The following is a 27,487-nucleotide window of genomic DNA, read 5'->3' on the forward strand; positions in this document are numbered from 1 at the left end:
GGTAGCAGGGGCTCCCTGAAATTTACACTGATGAGTGAGTGGCGGGAAAAAAATCCCGCGTTTTTCTGAGGTGTCGTTCACAACTTTGTCACTTTCTGTTTCTCTCTTTCCTCACCTTTCTAAATGCATGATGTTAGTGTGGATAGTGTGGATAACTAACCCAGGTAGCATACATGATGTTAGTTTGTGAAATTCTCTCGTTCAGGGCAACCAAACGGGAGTAAAAACTTGACCAATTTTGGTTTGGATTGGCTTAAGTCGAGTGAAATCCATTCGAGTCGAAGGTGATCGACACCAGTGACCCCGAATCCATGGCGGGAGTCTTTGTAGACTGCCACACCGAAAGGGGCAAAATTAAAAAATAATACACCATTACTCATGCAAGTAATGCTGATTCCTTAGTAACTGAACGCGCTACTAACAACTTCAAAATCTTAAATATTGCCATGCCACTCTGTCCACCTATATCTATTTATAACCCCTCTTGTAAGTGAAGCACCAATTTGCATAACATTTGAAGACTTGTCATCAACGTACTTTCTCTACCTCGCTGAGAAAATACAAAACGCATCAACCAACCAATTGTGTTGCGTTTATTTTCCCAAAACATTGGCCGCTGGTCCAAAAATAAGGAAATACGTGCGAAGATTTCAGCAGACTTACAGTCTACCTGCGACTAAAGGAATTTCAATATAAATTTTATTATGTACATTCCGACTGTGTACGAAATTTTATTAAGTAGACTCTGACACAACGTAATGTGTCGTCAGACAGACACGACTTTAAAATCTAAGTTAAAGAAGTTATGCACGAGGGGATTTCTCAACGATCCTGTTTCGATATCAAAATGATTATGTCAATTTGCTGTGTAAAAGCGGTAGTAGTGTTCGAAAGAGTCGTTGAATTAGGGTGAATACGCGGTAAACACGCAGTGAATAAGGTGTATAAAGTCGATCGTGAATGGAACCATGTCCTGCTACCTTTGTACTGTCATTGTGTGCTGCTTCTCTGTGTATTAACTCTGTTCATTAGAACAAACGCAAATACTGTATCCATCGTAATTGGCCAACCTCTTTAAGTGACTAGTTATTTAAGGCCATGTGCTAACATCTTCGCTTGCTTTGCTGTAAATACTAGCGTTCGTTTTAAGTGTCGACCTCTTACTCCGACTAACACGTCATTCATTCCCTTGCTCAGTACTATGATCATCACTCCATCTTTGTGCTCGCTTTATAATTCACCTATGCCACTAACAAAACGCCAAAAATAAAAACACTTTCCGTTTCCAAATTCTCACATCTAAAAATTCCTGTTATTTTAACTTCTGAACGTTTCAAACTACAACCGTCTATAATTGACCACCTGTTAACACGAGTATTTGATCTCGCAAAATCATGTTTATCCTTGGTGCAAGGGAAGTGACAGGGGTGATCAGAAAGACCGCCATATATAATGGCTTGACATAATGTTTTATACGACCACTGTATAACTTCTCTTAAGCCCATGGCCGGCTCTTTTGGGCCACCTTTATAAGCTTATGAATATTTCACTTAAGTTTCGTCATTCCAAATGGTGGCCACCGGGTGCAATTTTCAAGAACACATCCCTGTGTGGAACAGTTCCTGAATTAATTTGGAAGTGTCTTCTTTTCAATATTTCAAAAAAATCTAATATTCATGAAAATTTGTGTCGTTTTCTGCAGGCATGCATCTGAGCACAGCAATGAACTAAAAATGAAGCGAGTACAGAGAAGGGGTATGTCTGAAGCTGAAGCCTGTCCGCATACAGCCCGTTTTACTGAAAAAGGTCACGAAAGGTCACAGGGTAGCTTGAAGTTTAAAAAGAGAAAAAAAAGGACTAAAAATATCGAACTTGAACTTGAACCGATGCACAATATACAGATACACAAACTGTTCACACTTGTAGCGTAGATAGAAAAGCTACCACAATAATGACAGTTTTTTGAATTTGTCAAAACTTTGCAGAGCCACACAGGTTCATTTGCAACTTAAAAGACAATTTTTTTTCTTTTGTAACATTGCAATTCAGGGTAACTAGTGCCTATAAAATAGATGGAGTTTTTCACAATTTTAACTTGAAAGCAAACAAATATTCACTCAATAAATGCAGTCTTTGATATTTTGGTAACGAAAAAAATGCTATAAAATATTTCCCAATTTGTGGGGATTCTTTTTAAGAAAACAACAAAACAATTGGTCTTTTAAAAAAAGACTTGTGTAGAGAGCGAGACATTTTTCTTTTCTGAGGATTTTCAATTTTTTTAGACGAGGCCTGTCTACAAGACAACAACGGAACATGACCAATTTCATATTAGAAATTTCTAACGTTTAGACTTAGTTATTTGTAGACGGCAGGCCGAGACTATTTTTACTAAATAATATGATTTCCTGACTTGTACATTTCTGACAGTTGTGAGTAAAGTTTTTTTCTGTTTATGGTGTGAGACCCTTAGCCAATGACTACCTGTGGATTCATGTCACGTGGTTTTTGAAGTGTGTCAAAGTGTTAAAGAAAATTGAGATTGGCATTCACCAGTTCTCCAGTTTTCGAAATTTGAGGAAATTTGGTATCACAGTATGTTTGTTTGTTTGTTTGTTAATAGTGGACAGAGGTTTTGCATGGAAAACGTAGGTTTTTGCGCCTTTTTTGAGGAAACAGTTCAAACAACATTTAAAGAGCTTGGTTTAGTTCAGAATGAGATCTCTTGATACTAAAGTTTAATCCAAATATACACACACGAGGAAAAAAAATAAGGGGTGATAGTTGTACAAAATTTAAATGATGTTTTATATTATCAAAATCCGCATTCTCTTGGACTGAAAACATGAAATAGGCCAATGTTATCACTCCGACTTTTGCTTTAAAAAATATAGACTACGCGAAGTGCTTCAAACCGTAATGATACTAATTAATTGGACACCTATTTGAATCTGAGTAAGGAGGAATGGGGAGGAGGGGGGGGGGTTGCTGCTGCAGACTGGCATGCTCGTCACTCGTCACTCGTAGACTTCGCTAGGTATGCCATACAATTGCTTCGCTATACAATCAGAAAACGAATAGTATATCCAAATTGCTAAAATTTTGCGTTTAATTGACCAACCCATCTCAATTGCCCTGGGGGACTTTTAATAAAAAATTACAACATTATTGGCGTTCTGGTATTATTGCCGACAACTCGATGCTTTATCGTCAGAACAAGACGAGGGGTTGAATTCTTTGATCTCCAATAATGAGGATGGCTGTCTCAAATCGTATGCCCTAAAATTAATCCCATTCGTGTCTCACTTTTCTTTTGCTACGCGGACACGCCTTTCACGATTTTAAAAAAGAGAAGAAAAAGTGATCAGCTGGCACGTGAATGTTCTGTGCAATAGGTGTCGTCTGCACACTGAGGAAGGGTCATAATCCTAGTAAATGCGCGGGAAAATGTGAACTGTTGTCGGGTGTTATGATGACGGGAGGTTCTCTATTAGTCAATGTATTGTCACTACTTGAATAATGTGTATCTTATTAACAGCACGGGTCCCACCAGGTGGGCTACGAAAACATGATCCCCTGCAGTTTAGACTCTAAAAACCCTCACAATGGCACCCTTTGGAGAAGTTGTCCAACAACCAGTATTTCTTCTACTTTCTATTGGGTGGGAAACGATGCTAAAGGCTAGAGGGTACCGGCATTTTCTATCCCATCTCTTCTCAGTTTATTTCATTCTTTTTTTCCTCACTCTGGTTGAATAAAACAAATCATTTTCTGGACAGCAATTGGTAGGATTAGAGGCTTAGAAAGGTACGATTATCTGACATGTCAATCTCGCGAGAAACCTCGCCCTTTTCTCCGCTATCACACTAAATCCCTGTCAATTTTTTCTTCTTCTCCAAAATACCAATTTATATTACACTCAGTCGTATTTATAAAAATCGATCCAGGTAATGAATATTCATTAAAAGCGGCTTGTTTCGGTCACAGAGAAGGATACTTTCTCCATTCATTCTTTTTATAAGAGAAAAAACTGTTATCAACAACGGCGAACAAACACATACAAATTTGGTGTGTTCTTTTGATATTTTGGTGTTATTTTAAGACAGCGTGGGTTGCCAGGATCACAAAGAATTTTATTTCTTTAGTTTACAAAGGTTTGACCCTGATAGAATAACAATTTCTACATTCACAGTGAAGGTTCCTCTGTCGATCTCTTAATTATAGTTTTAATTGGCTAGTAGGGGCTTCATATATTTTCTCTGTTATGATGGTTTTAAAAAAAAATTGTAAAGCTTAGAGTGACACCCCGGCAGGTGGTAAGCAGGCCGACTGCGTTTTGAATCTTGTAATCAGAACATCGAGAGGAGAACTCCCCAACATACAATACTACAACGAGGGTGAATAACACTGAGCATACTAAATGGAATGTCTCAACCCAATTATATTACGACATTTTTCATTTCTGCGTCGAACACAAGGCAGTCTTTTCTCTGTGAAATAAGTATTTTGTGTGACATGTTTAAACTCTGCGATTTGATACATTTCAATAGACAGGTCCATATTGTTGTTTCAATACATTTTCCATAATAGTGCATTTTCATGGAAATTGCGGCTGAATGATTCTGTATTGAAACTGTACACACATACATTGTTATCAATACTGTACTTGCTTGCGACAGTCATTGTACGCTATCATTGGAAAGCCGTGTAAAGCATGGCATACAGTGAAAGGGGTTTTTCTTCTCTTTTTGTGTGAGTGTTACGTTTAAAAAGATGCATACACATAGAACACTATTAGTCGATACGTTGGCGTTACTCAACGATGCTAACTCGTCGAGTGCTGTATACTGTGTACAGTAACGGATAGGCGTTTGGCAATGTCTCAGGACGGCCCGAAACGAATTTATGTCTACCCTTCGCCTGAATTCAGGATTGTGAACGAATTTCAAGGCCAAATGGTCGTTTTGAACTGGAGACGGGTAAGTATTGTTGCCAAGTCGAAAGAATTCCGTGTAATGGTAGTTCCAAGTCATTGCTCAAGAAGTTCTTAGCAATCAAAATGGCGACCATCATGGGTAGTTTTGAAAACAACAAGAATTGATTGCCGGGTGTATGCGCCCTGTGGGAAATAGTTAAGTGTCATTATTTTTTCTGTTAATAGTCGTGCATACCGATGAATATTATAATGTATACTGCTGGTTATCGCAAGGGAAAATGGGCATTTTTTTTGTTCTGTCCATAAGTTGGCAAACGCTGGCTCGTCTGCTCGTAGACAAATGAATTCTGACAGCCCCGCATACGTAATCAAAGTAGTGTGGTCGGCTTCTTGTTGGTGGGTCAGCGAGCTTTTTGAAGCGTGACACATGGTCTACGGTTTCAGCCTTGTTGGAGACAGTGAAGGCATACATACCGAACAAAAAACTCGATTACTTGAAAAAGGGTAGCGATAGAGTCGGAAGAAAAGACTGTGGTGAAAGGGTTTCAACTGTATATGTATTTCGTCTATATTGCCCTCCCCCGTCATTAGGCGCTGATTTATAAATGTAATGTGCTTAGTAAATGTCTACAAAGCCATGGTAATACGTTTGAATGGTAATGTTCTAAATTCGACTTCTGTTAGTTAGTATTACCGGCGTTGTAACGCATGTCGTGTGTACCCCGCCGTTCAAGTTTCCGCGCTTTCGTAGAACCACCTCTTCTGTTACAGCTACGCGTATCACTTCTTCTTTCACATGTAAAGACAATTTTCGAACATTTCACAGTTTTTTTTTTTTTATAAAACTTGTTCAATAAATTGTACTGATTATTTTAAAGAAAAAAACAAGCCACCGTAAATTATTCTGAAAATTTTTTAGTCAACAATTTTTTTTTTACATTTCCTGAACAAGTCACGGCCAGTTTTTTGTTTTGTTTCATTTGTCGTTCATAGAATTTCACTTTCGGAGTTAATTTTATAACAGGAAATATGTATTTTGAAACAAGTTTGGTCAGGTCCCTTTAAATTTCACTGTATATTTTGGACAACATGAATTATACAGAAGGTGTTGTTTTTCGTTTTAACACCTACTGCAGGTAGAGACATGTTTTTTCTTTCGCGTTCAGAATAAAAAGCTTAATTATTCCAACAGAATAAATTCAGAGACAAAAACAAATCTCAATCGCTCTAAACTCAAATGGTAATTTGACGGCTTTTGTTAAATCTTTCACACATCTCCCTGTTCACCCAGTTAAAAAAAATATTAGATGCAAATTTTGACCTTTTGAAAATAAGAACTGCTCCAATTCACACGTACAGGGCCATACGAATACCTGCACACACGAAGTCAAAACTAGACCTGGGGTTATATGACAGAGTGTTTTACCAAGACACGTTTCATTTAACTTTTGATGACTACCGAGATGGGGTTTTTAACCATAAAATTTTGGTCAGATTTTTTTGACTCATGGTGTTTTCCGTGATGTTAGCTTATGTGTATGAAAGCGATTGTTGGTGAGTGGTATGAAAGTGTGACTTCTCCTGTCTTGTGTGCTGGGTTATTCACTGCGGTTTTTTGATGATGGCGTGGTCTGGCATGCTGACTGAATAGTAATTAGACTACACTGGTCAACTCACAGCGGGTTTAACGTCACAACATGACATTTGAAAACTCTCTGATTTTGTAGCTCTCTGTTGGTTTTCACAAGACCCCGAGAACCCAATGAATACATCATATTTTATCATATACACCAATATGAGTCGTGTAAAGAAATTCGACGTTTCTTGACGTGAACCACTGTTTCGTCTTATACCGTTTCTATAGAGACGTCTCTTCTGAAATGTTCAGGAAACAAGAACGCACAGTATCTTGTTTTGTACGTGACTTTATTAATCTAAACCGATCCAGGGTCTTTCCTTCATACCATAATGCCCATCCAGGAAAATTAATTGAATACAAACTTGAAAAGAAGTTCCCAGTTTAGCGACAACGTATAAAACATGACATCTTTGAAAGAAGAAGCAAAAAAAAAAAAAATGAGTGACAATGTTATCTATGAAGCCTGTTCAAAACTAAACGATTTCAACCCGTTTCCTGCAGAGACCAAAAGTAGTTGACATCTCGTCCACACACCTTGGACTCTCGAAATGTGTACAGGAAATTGAGAACTCTGAACCGAGTGATGGGCGTAGGAACAGTAACCACAGGGTCACACCGGTGGCATCGCTTAAGCAGGAAGACCTATCATCAGCATTCCAAATGTATGAGTCATCGTTACAACCAGTATTACTTACAAAGTTCAGCGACTGGCAGAATTGGCGGACGCGCCAGGTACTATTTTTTTGACGACAAATTTAAAAAAGGGTCGTAAACTGTACATACGGAAACAGGGACAGTAAAACTATACCACTCTTATTTATAGCTGAGGCAAAAGTTACTCGTAGTGGACGAACTCGATTGACTTTAGATTGAAGAAAACAAACAGCAACAAAAAGCATGTAATAGGCATTTAACACCTGCAGTCCAAAAAAAAGAATTCCCGCGAAATTCAGGGAAGAATATTCAAATTTTTGTCAGGATGTGTTAAATTTTGTAGTAGTGTGTATTTGTAGTGGTCTTAACTAAAAGAAAATACCACTAAGAAGCGAGTATTGGCCAAAATATACGTCTAAATTCACGAAAGTTTAGGAACAAGTGTGTGCACTTATGTGAGACCGATTAGAAGTTAAACCGCCAATAGTTATTAACATAGTTACTTCTATGGTATAACTATACTTGCTATTATGTATCAAGTAGCTTTTCTTGAAATTCAAGTTTCTTAAGCTTTGGTCGTTCAAATTAATCTCGCGGTATATAAGATATTTGTAGCAACTCAGTATATTCTGTGTACATTGTAATACAACTCAGGCCACTCTGTAGTGGTCTGAGATTAGAATATCACAATTTTCTGGTGTCAGCTCCATACAGGAGAAACTCCCAGCTTAATCATTACCTCAAGTGTTGTCAGTGAAAAGTCGTCATAACTAAAAAAAAAACACTAGACATCTAAACAGTTATTAACTATAAATTGATGAGAAAGTGTAACTGACATTTTTGCTTCAAATGATGTCTCCTTTCTGATACCTAACAGTTAATTAAAGACGCGGACGCAATAGCCACACTGTCTGTTGTCAGTACACTCGAGTGTTACAAGTTTGTATTCACGTGATCACCTTTCAAGACATACGCCTCCTCGTCACTTCTTCCCACCCTGGGATCAGCTGAAAGCGAGTCTTTGTTGTCTTTGTGTCTACTTTAGTTCCCACCCTTTCATTCAAACCATGGTATCTTTGTAGATTGATTAGGGGCGAAGGAACACCAATGGACTCTTTTAAACAGCCTCTTACTACTTCGATAAGGATTCATTTGAATAACTTGTGAGGAGTTTCTAATGCTTGCTTGATTGGAAAAACAGGCTGCAGTGATTTCATCATTATGATGATATTCGTTGTCAACATAAGCATTTCACAAAAAATGTAACCAACTCATCAACAAAATCAGGAGATTCGTTTAGTTGACTTTATTTTAGTCATCGTATCAAAAATCAGAATTTCAGATCCCTGATCACGTTGGTGTCATTGCGACCATTCGTTTATCTTTTCCTTTCTTTCTTTCTTCGATAAGAAATTCCAATACATAAACAATACCATAATAACCTTTCAAAATTTCATTTTAAATATTCTATCGTTGTTGCCTCTTGTAGATTTCCACACACTAAAAGAATAACAATATTTGTCGAAGCGCGTAATCGATGAATGATTGCAACGATAACTTCCATATCGGTGTGATAAAAGCAAAATGGGGTGTGAAATGTACCTAAGGTGTGCAGCGACTTCATGTGGTTTGAGGGGACATTTTTTTTATTAATCATAGAATTGGGGTTTAAACTTTAGATAGCTGTTGAAAAGCCTTTGGAGTATTGTTTCAGTGACAATACTTACAAGGTAATACATACCACAGCTTGTATATAAACAAACTCTGTAATTGAAAGACAAGGTCGAAGACAGTACGTAAAACAAAGATTCAATAGAACAAGGTTCTGATGTAGGTTACACAAAAAAGTACATGGTTTCAAAATCACTACAAATGAGAAAACCGATTTATAGGACATGTTGATATCACGAATTTGGAAAACTCGGTCGGTTATTTCCCCCCTGAAAGGAAACCCGGGCGGTGATCCCCCCTGAAAGGAAAGGCATAAGGATAGAGAGAGAAGTCAGTCAATCAACAGAATTGTTGGCGAAATAATGACGACAGGGCGCAATTACGAAGGAATATTACAAGCGGTAATTTCTGGAATGTTTTTGGCAGCGAAGCATTTCCAGCTTGTTAAGTTAGTTTATCTTAATTGCAATATTTTACGGGGAAACGTTTCCCAATCACGAGCTTGTAATGATGGAGACCGTCGAATATCGGAAATAGCTCCGTTCGAGTATCCACGTCAATGATAAAATTATCTGATGTACTTATTAAACCATTCTTGCCTGACCTCTGGCAAAATATTGATGATTTCATCTTTACTTTCGCTCTATCGTTCAGCCGGAGAAATATCTACCCCAATTCGTTATACCTACACCACACTCGTGTCATTGCCTTATCTATCTGTGAACGAGCGAGATGATATGGTCACGGCAAACCAAGGTAGAAGCCACGCAGTATTTTCTGGGGGTTGCAACTTGAGTAACTCGCAATCCCCTTTTCCAGTATTAGTCCAGGAAATTCACTTAAGACTTGAATCACATTATTAAACCCGGGAATTAAATTTTGGCTTATCTCAAAATGAAAATCACATCTTGGCGAAGAGTATTACTTGCGAGACTTAAGCTGACAAGATTTGATCATGATGAGACGAACGTAGTTGTCATCGTCGACATCAACCCGGGTAAAGCAGATCATTGCTTCAACAGAACAAAAAAAATATATATATACAAAAAGAGACAGTGTTCTCAAAACATGTCTTGAATATGCACTTGAATCACTCGTAAAACTTGACCGAGAGAAACTCTTAAATCCCAGACTTTGCTTTGTGACGATATACAACCTATCGATGTATAAAACCTATAATAGTACATACACAAATGATTCGCGGTATTTTCACCATTTTTGAATTGTTACGTAGTTGAATGTGTACACCCAGAGGTAAAATTACGAGGTTTTTTTTTACCCAGGGTGAAGTTAATGTTGTTGATTTACCATGTATTAATAATAATTTCGCTAATTGTTTTCTATGTAATGGTAACTCCTCAATGAAACATACATATATGATAAAATGCGAACTGTCTCTTTCATTATGATTTATTGGCCTAGCTTATTTGAATTCGACCAACATCACACAGTGCTAAAGATACGGTTTTTCAAATTTACCCCTCAAACACCACAAGTAGGTGAAAAACCAACATCATTTTATTACACTAGGGCACGCGTACACGCAGTAGTCATATTTGAACTCTGTATGTGAACTAAAATATCGACACAATGTGATAGCGCGTAACACAGTAGCTAAACCCTAACGCGTAATACAGGAAGCTACCACGTCCAACGCCTGTTAATATTACATTTCTCCGTTACCAACCAGTGTAAAAAGAACGAACAATATTCATAGGTTATGAGGACTTGACAGTTTAGTAGATTACTCTGTTACTAATATTAAGCCACAGGAGCTCTTAGAACACGCTGTACACCGTTACTAAGACAATATCGATAAACGAGGATTTAATACATCAATTGTTGTGTGTTTTCTCATCTTAACATATGTTCGTTTGTTTCGCGCATTGACATATAGACTCATGTCGTCAGGGCGTCAGTAATTTTTGGTTATGTACTCTTTTTTTGGCTAAAAAGTAACGACATTACCATTTGTATTGTTTTAAATCTAACGTTATTCAATTGAACTGATTTACATTAAATTCTTTTTTTTTAGAAATTCACCGGATGGTATATTGCATCCTTTGAAATAAAAATGTATCAATTTTTAAACTAAATTTCAAAAGATAAACCTGGGTTTTAGTACCAGCATTATTTTGAAAACACGGATGACGTTTTTTTTTTTTGCTTAAATATTCATGGGTGTGTTTACTGTTTCACACGTGTCTTGCAGCTATTTTACTGGTAATAATTATTTGTTTTATGCAAGAAATGAAAATGATATTTTGACTTGCTGAACTTTGTTGTTGTTGTTGTTGTTGTTGTTGTTGTTGTTGTTGTTGTTGTTGTTGTTGTCGTCGTCGTCGTCAGGTTCTGGGTTTTTTTTTTGCAAAAGTCTAATTTTTACAACCGTCACCAAATATAAATGTAACTAACAAGCACATAATACACGTGGTTTTAACTTCTCTACTCATATAGTCTAAAAAACGTCGCTCGGATTTTTATCACGACTTATTAAAAGTAAAACAGGTCACTTAAATAAAAAAATACTTGTAAATATTGTCATAGTAACCCACAAATTTTATAACAATCCATGATAGAAGTGGTATTTACATCATTTTTTCAGTCAAACGTCGAGTTCACATGAGACAAAAAATTTCGAAAAATCTTACCTAAATTTTATATAAATCCATGACAGAAAAGTTTTTTTTTACATCATTCAATCCAAAATCAAGTTCAAAAGTTCTGGGAAAAAACGAAAATGTGTATAAAAAAGAAAAAAAAAAGAAAAAAAAGAATGGCAGTAAACAAGTTCGGTAAATATAAAATATCAACATCACGACATATAAATGTGTTGCCGCCAAGGATAGGAAGGCTAAGGGACCTCATGGCTTCTTTATTTATATATATACTCACAGAGCTATAATAATCAACGACATACTAAAAATGCCATTTTTAATGAAAGAACAAACAAGAGAGAACATGTTCACACGCGCAGAAATATGAATATACAAGAGAAATGAAAAATAGAGGCAAGGACTACTTGTGATAATAATTCATGCAAAATGTATTCCTCTAAAGTACAAGTAAATGGGCGTATGCAACAGGAAAGTCATCGAAACAGTAACAATTTTAACAAGAGAGAGAGGAAATACATTTATTTTTTACCTTATGCACTTGATCTAATTTAGATTAATTGTGTAGCCTTGAACACTACATTTTTAGTGTCGCCAATTTTTTTTTTTTTTTTTTTTAGAATTTGTGGTGTGGATTCTTGTATTTTTTTATCATCTTTTTGTTTGCTTAGTAGTAATATAGATGTTGGAAGAAGTGACATTGCGGTATTACTCTCCTTATATGCACGTTGTGTCACAGTGAGTTGTATACATTCACAAAATATCTTTGAAAATAGTGTTTCCGATGACGATTTGGGTAAAAGTTGTAATCACGAACAAAATTCAACTCTGACCTTGTTTATAGAATCAAAAAAATAAAACCATTTTAAAAAATAGAAGTTTTGGTCATGTTTTAGCGGCAATATTTGGATACGTTGCTTTCTGTCGGATGCGTTCATTTTATCAAGGATATTAATATCAAAAGATATTGCACATCACATCAAAACAGATTCCCCTCCCCCCAAAAATTTTTTTTTTAAAAAATAGAAATTCTATTCACATGTTGGTGGGGTCGTTTTGGTAGGTATAGAACGACTCAGTAACGAACTGAAGCGATTTGTATCAGCAGTGAAAATGATATTAGACAGTATAAGTGAGTATGTGATCCGGGCAAGACGGCGTTCTTTAAATACTGCTTAAAATCCGAACAGAAAAGGGACTATTTACTAGTAGCGAGTCACTTCCACTTCAATTCGAGTTTTGAAAAGGTATATTGAGTCCTGACAAGGCACAAATAAACAATAAGATCAAATAAAAAGGGGCCAGGGTATGTCGTGTATTCAGCCCAGTGTTGTTTTAAGCAGAATGGAGATTACACGTTCCCAACACAAACCAGCATCGATTGGTGATAGAACGCACCCCCCTTCACTAAGTTGTTACTCTATAATCACAATCAACACTCCATCAATTCCCCTATTGTGTCATTCAAACCTGAGTTTTACTCGTTTTCAACATGTTGTCTTCCCCTTTCTCTCTTCTTTTGTTCTTTATCCACTAACAATGGTGATGATTAATTGACCCAAGACGATTATAAAAGGTGTGATTTTATGTTTTCCCATGGATGACAGCCAATTTTTAGTACCTTGAGCGTTGACCCTGCATGTGTTTGTGTATTGTGTGAACTATAGAGTTCAAGGCAATAATTGTTTTAATTTCCAGGAGATACCACTCTTGTATTCCTCAAGGAATAACGCCTATGAAAAGTTAACAATCGATTTATTTCACATGCTCTGTATGTTTTAGGTCATATCATATATTTATGTACATATCATATCCCTTTAAAGAATTATTGTATTTATACCTATTTCATCGTAGGAAAATGTCACTGCAAGTTCTCTCATACATATACATGACACAGACACATAGGCAGGCAGGCAGACAGGCACACACACACACACACACACACACACACACATATACCATACACACATACATATACATACATATATATATAGATGTATTGATTGTGTTGATACATACATACATACATACATACATACATACATACATACATACATACATACATACATACATACATACATACACACACACACATACATACATACATACATACATACATACATACATACATACATACATACATACATACATACATACATACATACACACATATATACACACATATATACATACATATATACATACATACATACATACATACATACATACATACATGCATGCATGCATGCATACATACATACATACATACATACATACATACATACATACATACATACATACACACACATACATACATACATACATACATACATACATACACACACACATACATACATACATACATACATACATACATACATACACACACACACACATACATACATACATACATACATACATACATACATACATACATACATACATACATACATACATACATACATACATACATACATAACGTATTTACACACACACACACACACACACACACACATATATATATATATATATATATATATATATTTATATATATATACAATATATTTAATATATATGTATATACAGTACATGTTAAAGTACATTGATTGATCGATGACTAGATAGATAAAGTCACCCTGTCGTTGTAAATTAAGTGGTCATACTCTTCAAATGTTGCCTTTTTCCTAATGAGCAATACATGGGTAGATATAAAATTTCAGAAAATAGTATATGTCATTGATACTTATTTCCTCTTTATAGAGAAGAATCGATTCCAACATAGTTTATTATTACGCCTACAATGTAAAATATCTCGTTTGAACTTTTGTATTTATAGCTGACAGTCATATTCTTGTGTTTCTCGTACCAGTGCAATATACAAAATATAAAAATAGAATTCATTACACTTGTACTGGGTCAAGAAAGTAAGGACAAATTATTCAGTTATCTTTTTTTACAACTTGTATTAGTCTCTCGTCTTCATATTACAGTATTTTTTTTTCGATGTGAATATTTTATACGGCACTAAACAGAATGATATGAACCGGAAGTTTTATCAAATATTGTATGATTTGACTGAAGTATGAGATTGCTGGAAGAAGGTATACACGTTTGCAATGATTACGAGAGAGAGAGAGAGAGAGAGAGAGAGAGAGAGAGAGAGAGAGAGAGAGAGAGAGAGAGAGAGAGAGAGAGAGAGAGAGAGAGAGAGAGAGAGAGAGAGAGAGAGAGAGAGAGAGAGAGAGAGAGAGGGGGGGAGAGAGACAGGGAGAGAGACAGAGACAGAGAGAGAAGATAAAACTATGAGGTTAATTTTTTTGTGTTGTTACAGCTGAGAACTGTCTTGACAACGTACACGTAGATCAGGAGTTCGACAAGTGACACTTTCTTCTATCTTAGTTGTGATGTTAGTATATTTGATAGACGGTAGCAGTTGCCTGAGGAGGAGTCTCTGTGGCTCATCACTGTCATCGTAGAATATGAAACACACTCTACTCTCAGGCCTCCGTTATTCATTTTATCTATCAATAGCTCTCATCTCATCCCCAAAACATTTTAAAGTTTTATACCGTCAGCTATATTGGTTTAACTCCCCAGTGAAATCGTATCGCCCTGTTTAATTTGTCGAGAAGGAATACACTCCGTTAGGGTTGATCTATATTGAACAATATCGTCGTAATAAGGAACCCTGTATATCTAATGTAACAGAACACGATGTGTGTACCAGTGCTGGGTTCCCCTTTGTCGCATGACAGTGGCAATCTTACAAGTCTAAGCCATACATCTCAGATTTCGTTTTGTGTTGTGACGTTTAGGGTGTCAAGGAGAAGGGCATCTGTATTGGTCGATTTTTGGTGGATTCGTCTTACCGTGTGTTCTCGTCACCACGAGGTAAACAATGTTTGTTTGTTTGTTGATTGATGTACCCGTTATGTATCACTGTCACTCGGCAATGTGTTGAAGTGATTTTATTTTAGTGGTACTACCTTGAAAAAAACCCCGTCACTTGTGTCTCCGTGGGGAGTTATCCATAATTGGTTCGGGCCTTAACCCTTCGTTTTAACAGGGGTGTATTTTTTTCCCTTAAATTGTCACTTATTTCTCGTCATTTTTTGGTCAATATTTATACGTGGTTTGGTGATATCATGGCAGTGGTTTATGATTGCAGCTATGCTTGGGTGCATGCCGTGCTTACTCAGCCAAAATGCTTTCTTTGAAATTGTTACGATTCAACAAGATGCTTACAAATGAGCACGTTTTGTTTAGCGAGAAAGCGAGTACAAAATTTCTTGCGCCCTTTCAACCTCTGTCCGTCGATCACGACGCTGTAAAGCGTTCGATAGGACTTCGACCAAATCATATACATATTGGTTCTCTTATGTTTACACAATACGGTCGTTATATTAAAACCCGTGTTTGCTAACAACATAGTTTTCACACGTATTTAACAGTCCTTAATTAACGCTTCCTAAAGTACACATGATTTTTTTAATACTACACGAGTCTGAAAAATAAATACAAAATGATATTTCTGTTAAAATTTGTGTAAAATATTTACATTTTTCCCCCAAAAAATATGTGATACAAGTATTAAAATTAAATTGTGTCTTAATGATGTTGTATTTCTATTTTGAAATGACAAAGGCGTTAACGTGATATAAGAAAGTCCACTTATTAACACTCAGGATGTAGTTAATTGCACAATCGGATGGTTTTGTTAGAGTTTAACACAGAAGGTGTTATAACATGGTCTGGACAGGATGCGAGAAACGTGCAACGAGAAGTGCTATCTTCAAAACTACAACTTATTTTGCTCTCTAAATCGCCCCTGACTTCGTTAATTTATTGCATCAAAAAACAAGCAATCACTAAACTGCACAAGAAGGGGGAAACACTACCCCAATATGCCCGGGGACAAACAATTGTAAACGCAGGGCCCACGTTTATATTTTGTCGGGAAACAAAAAAACAGCTTCCGTTCTGAAATTCGATATTCTCTCTGAATAATTCCGCTGACAATAATGGGGTGGAGATGTTTACCTTGTCTAAAGAGAACCTGTGCCGTGTTTTTTTGCCGTTTGTACTTTTTTGGAGTGTTCAATCGCTTTTATTGACCAGCCCAGTTTTTCTAACTCAAATATTGGTAGACGCTAGAAAGGACTACATGGTACTTGAGAGGCATGTAGTTCTGTTGACTATCACGAAACATGTCAACGACTTATGTACAGAGAAGAGAAAAATGATTTTAGAGTTTACCGACTTTGGTAGGCTGACAGGTCAACGCATATAGATATCTCAAATCATAAGTCGCCGTGAAAATATTAATAGCGGAATGCGAACGCTGTCACTTCTAATTGCACCTAGGAAATAATCGATGACATTATCTACTAGCTCGCCAACATACTCAAACTCTGCCATCGATTTTACTGACTTTGCTGGGCCAGCTGGCCGCGACATCTGACTAATTATTCCCACTGATGTGTCAGTGTTGTTGAAACTAGTCAAATAAATGCATTCTTTACTCTTTTGACACGTTTTCCGAGCTTTTTTCATTAAAGTTTCCGTGGTTTGTGAACTTTCCCACTGACCTCTTATATGAGGATATATATTTGAATATATTGTTGATGACTTAGATAGGTGGATATTGTAGGAGCTGTGAGAATGATATGTCTAACGTATTACATGGTCCTTCGAACTGTGTAAGGTGTACACTCAACACCGATACATGCGGGACTCCTGTCCGTTCAGAGTACTCTCAATTAGCCTAGAATGGTCTAGAATAGGTGCCCATTACTACTGCTCAACGAAAGACCAACTCTTCAGTGTGATGGTTTTTCTTCATGTACGGATCTTTGGTACTTTGTGGTCTGTGAACGTAAGAACGATGAAAGTTGTCGATAGCTTAACAGAACCTCTCGGGGAGGTTTCCCTTTGTAGTAATTCTCAAGTCCATGCTTATCATAACCAATATTGCGACGAGACCTATTTTTGATCATCATCCCCGACCAAATAAGTCTTTGTTTCTCAAAGGATATCAGAACACAAGATTCTCGAATTGTTCATTTTAGCGGAGAAATAAGTTCATGGTAAATTTGTAAGAGTACTTCTAAGAAACAACCCATTCGCTGATGATGAGCACCAGAAGACTGGTTGGCGCGGGCCTGAATTCTTAGGTGGGAAACTTTCACTTTTACCCCATCTCAAGTGCCGTATAAGCTGCTTCTTTCTCCCCTTTAAGCGTTCGATATTAGTTTTCCTGCAACTTATACACGAACAAGTTACCACTAGCACTAGTTCAGATCCGATTGGCATCATAATAAAAAGCCAACGGCATATTTTTTTTTTAAGTCTGTGTATTGAACAGACGGACTAATGAAAGTCCAAGTGAGTTTATTGCACTCGTGATTACGTAATATTTAAAACCAGTGCACAGTTGGCCTGTGTGGACATACTTGTTGACGTGCAAATTGAGTCAATTGTTAGGCGATTTAAACTTCGATCTGCCCGACAAGGTCTTTCGCTTCTCACGTGAGAAACGTCTTGGAGTTGAAGCTCACAGCTGTAATTCGAATCTGCTTTTTTATATTGAATCGTGGTGGATTATTTTCATAGAAACGTAGTCTAAAAAAAAAAGTGATGTCAGGCGCACAAATTACATGAAAAAAATTACGTATGCAAAATAAAACGACTTCTACGGAGTAGAAAAGTCAGAAGTCTGACGGATACACACGCTGTCGGCTTCTTATACAGTCAGAGAAATCAGAAGTTAGAAATGAACGTATAACTAGCAGTCGATCACCGTCCTTCAAAGTTTTGTTGATCATTAATTTTAAACACTGTACTTTGGGTTTTTGATGAGAGTCAACTTATATCATCTGATTCCCTGTGCCCTTTCATTTCACTAAATAAAAAAACAACTAAATTTAGCTCCATTGTTCTGATTTTGTTCCTCAATAAAGGACTACCGGAATGTACGGATTGACACGATTTAACATGCTTGTATCCATTCATTCACTCAAAAGAACAGAATGCTAAATCATATTTTTTTTGTGTGTTAGGAAACATATTCACTCGGGAAGCAAATTAAAGAGAAAGCAAAACAAAACTAAAGTTATGTAAAAAAAAAAAAAAAAAAAAAAAAAAAGTATGAACGAACATGCACAACTGAATGGAACTTTTTTCATTTCATTAACGAAATAGCTGTGGTAATGGGACATTTTCAAACCCGCTTTAAATTTTAATGTCTTCTGAACCCATTTTCGAAGACTTGTTTTTGTTTCAGTAAGAATTTATCATTTCAAAATTCATATGTACTTGCCTACTCATGGAGGTTCCAGCATGCTGGGAATGTTTGCTTTTTCGTATGATGCTTACAAAAGATGGTTGCTTATGGACACCTCGTAGCTTATGTTGTAGTTTACGTCTTTTTACGTTGATGTGTGTTTTTCTGAAACTGAACCAACATTAGGGGTCTAACTATGAGTGGCGAAGACCACGCGTATGTCTCTTCACCGGCTACCTTATTTTGTCTTTCTCACAATAACGTTCTGCAATACTTTAGTATGTTTTTATATATCGACACACAAAGCTTGTTTACCGGTGTTTTCTTTTTTTGGGGCTATATAAGAGGCAATGCATACAAGTGTTAAGAAGAGGAAGACTAGCTTGTTTCTGTGTTTACATTTCCAACTTTTACTGAAAGGTAAATTACTGAGGCGGTCTAGTCGAGACAATACTGAAGATAGTCAAGTACGATGGTCTCTACACATTTCGGACAATAGGGCCAGTCAGTGAGGGGGTATAGAAACCTCGCCTTTATTCGTACAAGTCCGTGGACCTCGTATCACCAAGTAGCGCACGTGCGTTCAGCATTATTCAACTATTCCTCGACGTTTAGAAAACATCACACACCAAACATTTTGTATGTAGTACGCGTTCTACTTCCATTAGAGCTTGTTAAGAGTGAAGACTCGCGTGATTCCAAACGCTAAAGTAAATTCTTTTAGAGAAGTAGAAGTTCTTCAAATGACAGCTGCTAGGGAGATTTGGCTTTTCATAAAGATTCTAGCTTGATCATGATATTTACCCTTCTTCTCATCATGACATGCACGCCCTAGCTACCTTCCCGCACCAGGGTGAAAAAGGTCACGTCATTTTTATTGACGATAGTTTCCCACACTTTGTGTTTCCGAATGTTTCACTTCCGCTTTAGCCCTATGTTTTGTACATTAAAGCTGGTTTGTGTTGGACGGGAGAACTCAATGTAGCCGAGTGCAGGCAAGTCGAACTGTACTCAAGCGTAAACCGGGGGGATCCTCCGGTTTCACCACTTTAAACATGAACAGTTTTTCCACAACCAGAGCTTCCCCTTGTTAATTGTTTCGGCGTTACGATGAACGGCTGTACCTTTATATGTCCTGTTTGATATAGAAGGGGCCCGAAGAAAGAACTTTTGTGCTTGAAAACAACAGTATGAAAAAAGAAGCTGGTCTGAGAATTGATTTGGTCTTAAGGTTTCAACAATTTGGGAGGAGCCCAGACTTTGACGAGAGCTGTTGGTATAACGTTTTGTTGGGAGCCGGCCAAGGCTTTCTAATTAGTGCAGTATACAAGAATGCAGTGAATTATTGACCTGGCTGAGAAAAAAAAATTGGGCCGCGGAGGTTGAATCTGCTTAGTATTAATAAGTGTTCCCCAGTAAGCTTCAGATTCTTGCATAGACTCCTCCCAATGTGCCGCCCCACAAGGTTGACTCATACAGGACGGCTAATTAGCTTCTCTGAGATTGGCCCCTACAACCCCCAACAACATTTCCCCCATAGTTTAGTGGTGGCGGGTCCTCTAACACAATGGAAGCTGATTAACGTTTCGGCTAGACTCTACCACGTTCTTGGCATGTTCGGACCAGGTGTGGTGGTAACAGTCATCCAAGCAAAAAGAATTCAAAGTGAAAAAAAAAGGTTACATATTTATTGATAAACTTTCAACTCTTTTCCCCCCTTTTTTTTGGGGGGAGGGGGTGTTTTCATGCTGTTTGTGATGCCTATGACGTCATCGGGTTTATTGGTCAACTAGCAAGTTCACTGAACTGGAAAGGGGTCTATTGTTCTTTGGCTGGAGTAATTGAGATGGAATTAGCCCAAATCCCCGGTAGCTTTGCAACGATAAGTGAATATAGGGAAGATTACAGAAAAGCACCATTTCAAAATCTCCTTACGACCCCTACTTGCTTCAAAACGACTCATCATTTGCATACTGTAAAAGAATAGAGATGATATACACAACAACATTAGACTGTTACGTACTTTGGTTGACGCAGCATTCACTTCCAAGTGTCTATAGAATTAAAGTTGTAATAAAGAAAATCTACGGGGGAAAAAAAGCGCCAACTTTGAATGCGCATACCATAGTGGCCACCTACCATCCAGTTGAAAAGTAATCGCTCTCAGCTTAAAGTTGGGGAAACCCACTTGTTCAAATCTTTTCTGTAGGTTTGTTTGAGTTCCTCCTCGTACCTTCATCTATTGGTCGACCACCATTGCTGTTATTATCGGGGCAATGAATGGGTGTATTTTATTCTGTGATGACATTTCTGTTTATTGAGAAGGAGAGTGTGGTCGAATCGAGTCAGGCGTTATACTGAATCGCAGTGTGATATTTCCCTTTTGTCATTTTAATGACATTTGGGACAAACACTCGTTGGATTTTATTAGTACCAACTTTTAACAATTTTTTAAAATCAAAACCGATCAGATGTATCGCTACTTCGGTTTAATATACCCACACTGGTAAAACAGTGGGCCCACTGATAGAAATCTGTGTTTGGGAGTTTACAATCCCAACTATTTATTATATGAGAAAAATATTCCAATTTGGTGCCTGTATATCACTACAAGTGTTGCATATCTTGTGGGATTATACCAGGTGAGACTTCCCCCAATTCATCACGAACTACAACCGTGAAAACAATTTTGACACGGTCGCGTCAGGAGAGATAGGGTGTACATAGTTTTGACAACATGGGAGGAATAAAAGACCGGCCTACTGGGAGATGCGACTAATTCGGGGAGTTTTATCGAATTTTACGAACAAAGTGGAATTTATCGATGGTGGGCTCATATAATATTTAAATGTCTACGACGCACCAGGTATCGGATTTTAATGGGCGAGTATTCAACGTAAATACACTTGTTGAAAGTTGTATCGATCAGTCAGGCACACGGAGCTGGGGAAAAGAAACAAATGGTTAGATCGTTTACTAGCAGTATAATTATATGGTAATGTTAAAATAATATCACATCAACCGTTCTTTTATTTGAAATATAAATTAAGAAATCAGAAAATTAACTAACATGATAATAACAGTCTCCCGGTGCGGTACCAAATGACTTTGGTGTTTCGACAACACGTCATCACCACCACCAGCTGTGCTTATACGTTTTTTCGACCACTTCTATCAATTTTTTTCTCTCATACTTGTTTGTTTGTTCGTTACTTCCTGCCGAAGGTGAAAACTTTTTACACAAACTGTCGAAGTAAAAACAATTTCTGGACGTTTGTTTGCTAACACACAAAATAACATAGAGAAGGAAATTGTGTCGGCGAACTTCAAAACACCTCCTGTACCAATCGATAGGTTGAAGTTTACACAGTAGATATACTCACGCGAAGCTTTCACTTAATGGGCGTCTAATGCAGGGCCAGTCAGCAGGGGGCTCACTGCGTAATACAGGTAGTACTTAGGTCTGGCATTAGTAAGCAATGCGAAGTTCTTCACATTCATTTTGTAGCGACACTTTACTTTTGGGTGTGTCTCCTTGTGGTCGGGCGTCCAGGTGCATATTCTAGGTTTGATGGTGGTAGTGCTGGGGAGTTTTTCAAATACTTTCATTTCAGAGCGCATAGCCAAGCCCCCTGTTCGAAATTCCCTTTCCTTTCACGCGTTTGTAGTTGAACACCGTGCCGCTTTTGCCCGGGGTCATTTACATATGCTGCATCGATCCTCCATTTGCTTTCACCGGACACACCGGTGTCCATGAAACATACGTAGACACTATTCATCCGGATATAACTGTACGAGTAAAATTCGTTGACTCGTAAGGCCGACACTTTGATGACGATACGACCATATTTATGCCACATTTTGGAAAGTTGGCAGACATTGACAGAATAAAAGCTATAATATTGATCAGGACTTTTATTAATGATAGTCTCTCTCTCTCTCTCTCTCTCTCTCTCTCTCTCTCTCTCTCTCTCTCTCTCTCTCTCTCTCTCTCTCTCTCTCTCTCTCTCTCTCTCTCTCTCTCTCTCTCTCTCTCTCTCTCTCTCTCTCTCTCTCTCTCTCTCTGAGCTCATCTACGCCCGTTATAGCATAAAATAAAATATAACGCGTCGGACATTATTTGCCCTCATTTTCTGGATCCCAAGTTTAAGTTCATATTTTATCTCAATATGTAAAGTGTCATAGGGATTATTTCTGATTATCTCAACCAGATTGAGGAGTGTTTTGATTGGTCTACAAGACATAAACACCGAAGTATGACTTTCAACCAACCAATCAGAGACTAGTTTATTTCCAGGTGGATCTAACCTTGTTATTTGCAAAACGTACAATAATTAAGTATGTACCAATTCATCCCCAATGGTGGGCGACGCCCAAAATAAAAAATCGAGTGGTATCAGGTTGAGTCATACTCGCCTACGCACCTTAGCTGTACTGGTCACAGCTCATCAAAAGATACGAGTCGACCGAATATGTTGGATAGGAGAGTAAAGTAGCGACAAACGCGGGAATGAGAGATTTGCTAGCCTAGAAGATGGAGAAGTTTTATGCGTCTCGCACATTGTATGCGCCCTTAAGTGCAGTACCCATTCAAGTTAATTACGCTCATATCGCTTGGAGGCCAGCATATACCTATCTACCCAACAAGACTTTTTTTCTCAAATATGCAAATTTGTAATAGCCCGGGGCGTGCAGCATTCAGCGGCTCGTCCTGCTTGTTGTAAAAATAACAGGGTGAGGGAAAACCGGTCGATGAAGGCAAACACGAAACTTTGCGGATTGTCCAAACGAGCTTTTTACAACGCCGAGAATTAGATGATGCATGATAAACAGAAAGCGATCAGTGCTAGTGACAATGAATGAATATGAAAATAAGTATTGTTATAGCGCTTTTTATAAGGAAGTTATTTGTTTGTACTATTTATCCATTTTTTGTATGATCGTCCCCGCTTTCCCCCCAACCCTTGCTTTTTTCTTTTGACGTCATGAGTTAAAATACCGGTGTGGGAATGATGAATTCGTACCTTATACACGAGTAATGTAAAGATACCCGCACAAGACCACCATATAATGAGAGACCGCGGCGGCGACAGAATTAAAGTGTTTTTTTTTCATGCATTACACACCGCGTGGAATCGTTATCATTTTTCCAGCACACTCTTCTTAATGTTCGTGATGGCCGGCGTCGTGTTTTTACACGTCCCAGGGTTTGCAAGTCACGACGGCTACCCCTAATCAAAGTTTACGCCATCGTACCCTCTTATTAGCGTGAGTGGTAAAACACGCGGCGAAAATGCAGCTCGCTGCCGTATTTTAAATTGAGGTCGCCAATTAGAAGCCGGTTCAATACATTTTGGCTAATGGGTGCAATATCAAGGCAGTGTTGAGAGGTCATCGCGAATGACTACTGGTTTGCTACTAAAGAACTTCGCACAAATATCACATACTCCATAGCTTTCTCATAAGAGACACTCGCTTCATGTAATTATCAAACAACATTTTTTTTAATTCACATGTATTCCTAATTTAAAGCTCTGATGTTAACAATCATGCTGTGAAACTTGGAATAGCCAAAATTCGTTCTCAGTTCTGAAAATGTCTTCTAGTACTCAGCAAAAATTTGGCGCCTTTTTAAAAATATATCTAAAGTTTTGAAACAATAGTCTGGTAGTCAAAGTGAGAACATTAAAACAGTTACTGTCAAACGTTTCGTCTCAATTCTGAAAAAAATGTCTTCTGTCAAAACTGCTGAGGAATAAACCTAAAGCTCTGATGACAATATCGTCTGGAAGTCAAAGAAATAAATCAGCCCGCCAAAACAGTGTTGTTAGTTCTGAAAATATATTCAGGTTGTCATACTCTGTAAAGTTATCCTGCTAAAACTTCGAAACACATGTCTTAGTGCATTTTTTCTGATAGTCATGGGGGGGGGGGGGGGAGAGGGCGCACGCCAACTTGTTTTTGGTTCTGAACTTGAAAATGTAGTCTGTTACTTTGAAATTAATCCTGCCAAAAAAAGCGGGAAAAGTTAATTAAGTGCAGTTTTAAACCCAAACCTCTTGTGACATTGTCGTCTGATAGTCTCAAAAAAGACCGCCAAAAGTGTTCTTAGTTCTGACAATATAGATAATTTGTAAAGTATACTACCAGAGACTTTGAAAAAAAAAGTTGCTTGAGTATATTCTGACCTAGAAAAAAACCCCGCTAAAATCTGTTGGCCTAAAAAAACGTCTGGTAAGCATAATATGATAACTATCTCATCAAGGATTTTGAATAAATTTGTTTGGCATCAGCTGAAGTTCTGTTCCTTTTCTTATCGAAGTGAATAAATAAATAAATACGAGATTTCTAAACTCATACCACGCAGGACTACTAGTAACAGAGTTACCTTTACCGATCGAATTCCGTTTTTTTCCACGTAAACTCTTAGCCTTCCTGGAAAATACACGAAAGATAAAAAACCCGGTCTTTGATATAGCTAGAAACTCTCACTTCCAGGTGGAAATAATGATGTAAAAGAAATAAGAAGTTTTCCTTAAAAAATTGTATTTTTTTGATGATTTGTTGTTCAACGTGTTCGTTTCAATCTACTATCGGACCAGAGAAAGGAACAAGAACCGGTCTTCCCAAGGACGCGGTTTTTTTGTTTAATGTTTTGAATTTGCTTGTAATTGTCATTCCTTTGTTTGTTTGTGTGTTAGTTTATTACTCATGGCATTTGATTTTGTTTATCTACTCGAACATGTTTCACTTCTTTGGAAGTGATGTCATTTTATCAGTCTTTTAGTGTTGACTTTAATTGCCGCAGTCCTTTGAGAAAGGACTGTGGATACATAAACAGGCGTTGAAAGGTATTCCATCTCTACATGTAAATGGGAGTGAGCAGGGATTGATGATGATCTGGGTATGTGTTAAAATACATTTTATGGTTGTGTGATCGCCTTTGAAATCTTCCAAGCGTTGGTCTACGGGGAAATAAACAATATTGGCAGGTCACGTTACAATGTTACATTATTTAGTAATTCCAAAAAAAAAAACCCGACGTTAACATCATTTCTATCTTTCTCTTGTTCTTTGATTTCAGATCGCCTACGATTTCTACAAATGATGGGGTCGCCGTATGAGGACTGAGAACCTTGTGATAAAAAAAACCACCATGTTTGCACTCAGAACGTGTACAGTGAACCTACCCGGCGGTACGATTACGTAAATATGAACGCACCTGCATCTAATGACACAGCCTGAGTGGGGTGAGGTCAGAGGTCAAGTCAATTGCGGCTACCGTGTTACACTGTGTACGATATATCAGCTGCTGTTACCGAGCCATTCATTTGTGTACGAGATATCGGTTATTATTTTTACATTGTCAATCAAGACATTCATAAACTTGATGGAGCTGTGTGGGCTGGGAACGCCGCAAGAACACCAAACTACTAGTAGTAGAGTCTCTACAGAGAAGGAAAAAGAGTCAGGGGAAATCAACATAAGATTCCTTGCTGTCATTAGCTGTGCATTAAGTAGTGGGTGAAATACTATCAATGATATATTTGATGAGAATTATAGTAGGGTACCCTAGTACAGTTTTTTTTCATATCAATCTATCTTTTTTTTCCAAAAGTTAATAAACTCTTTTCATTTCTGACTGAACATTCGGTTTAACTGCATATTCTATTCAGAATTATAAAATACATGTATATGTATGTATGTATGTATGTATGTATGTATGTATGTATGTATGTATGTATGTATGTATGTATGTATGTATGTATGTATGTATGTATGTATGTATGTATATATGTATGTATGTATGTATGTGTGTGTGTGTGTGTGTGTGTGTGCGTGCGTTTATGCATGAGTACGTGTATGATGTATGTGTGAAGAGCTCTGTAAGAAAAGTTGGTAGACTTCAACAACTCGTTTCCCCCGTTCTTCTTCTGCTTCTTTAAGAAAGTCGTGTTCTCGTTAAGACACTCGACATACGCAACGGAAAACCACCGATTGGTGATCGAGGCACGTAAATTGGTAAACAAAACGTTGCGTTTGTCGGTTTTTTAGACGAACCATGCGAACAGGGTCCTGACCTTGTTGTTGAGAAGCGAATTTTGCCGACTCTAATGGGCTCTCTGTGATTAAGCCCGGTGTAGGTATAGAGATAATCACACTAAGAACGTGACATAGTGGTGTGTCTGGTCTACTATACCCTGCTAGACGAATCCGCAATGTTTTGACTTAACTGAAATCTCTCCAACAACTTTCAGAACACATTCACTATTCATAACACACGTACAACGGTAGAGGGTTCTTCCCGGCATCGCTTCAACAAACTGCATTTTATTGATGACACTCTCTCCCCTTTTACTTTGACTATAGTGTCGTCATTTCAATGGCAGCCAATGTAACTGCGTCGTTGACGATTACGAGTAAGTGAAAAAAAAACCACGGGTTTTATTCTTCTGTCGAAATTGATAAATAATGACGACAATAGCGAAAGAATGAGAAAGCTTAACACCTAGTACAATACACAGTGAAACATATATTGTCAGACACAACGAAATAGATATAAAAAGTTCTCTTTACACGCGCAGCAGAGACAATTGTGAACAATCTAACGAACAGCATTTTATTGATATAGAATTTGTAAAGCAAGTCACTCCCCAATCGTTAGCTCTTTCTATATATATATATATTAT

At 37.5% G+C, this 27,487-nt stretch overlaps 1 protein-coding gene across 6 annotated transcripts in view; it reads left to right on the top strand.

Annotated features, from left to right (window-relative positions):
• The window catches only part of LOC144441955 (transcription factor Sox-3-like), a 121,960-nt gene extending 95,601 nt beyond the window's left edge, over positions 1–26,359 (top strand). For 3 of the 6 annotated variants that reach the window (XR_013481595.1, XR_013481594.1, XM_078131222.1), the window contains one exon: positions 25,882–26,359. Coding sequence is in view for 2 of the 6 variants with exons in the window: in XM_078131222.1 (XP_077987348.1) it covers positions 25,882–25,928 (47 nt within the window). In the remaining 4 variants the exon portion in view is untranslated. Of the gene's footprint in view, positions 1–1,702; positions 2,449–4,701; positions 4,980–25,881 lie in introns of those variants that run through there. The other 3 variants (XR_013481597.1, XM_078131223.1, XR_013481596.1) reach the window with 2 other exon arrangements.
• Positions 26,360–27,487: the final 1,128 nt, after the last annotated feature.

Source organism: Glandiceps talaboti, chromosome 11 (assembly GCF_964340395.1).
Source record: "Glandiceps talaboti chromosome 11, keGlaTala1.1, whole genome shotgun sequence".
Lineage (NCBI taxonomy): Eukaryota > Metazoa > Hemichordata > Enteropneusta > Spengelidae > Glandiceps > Glandiceps talaboti.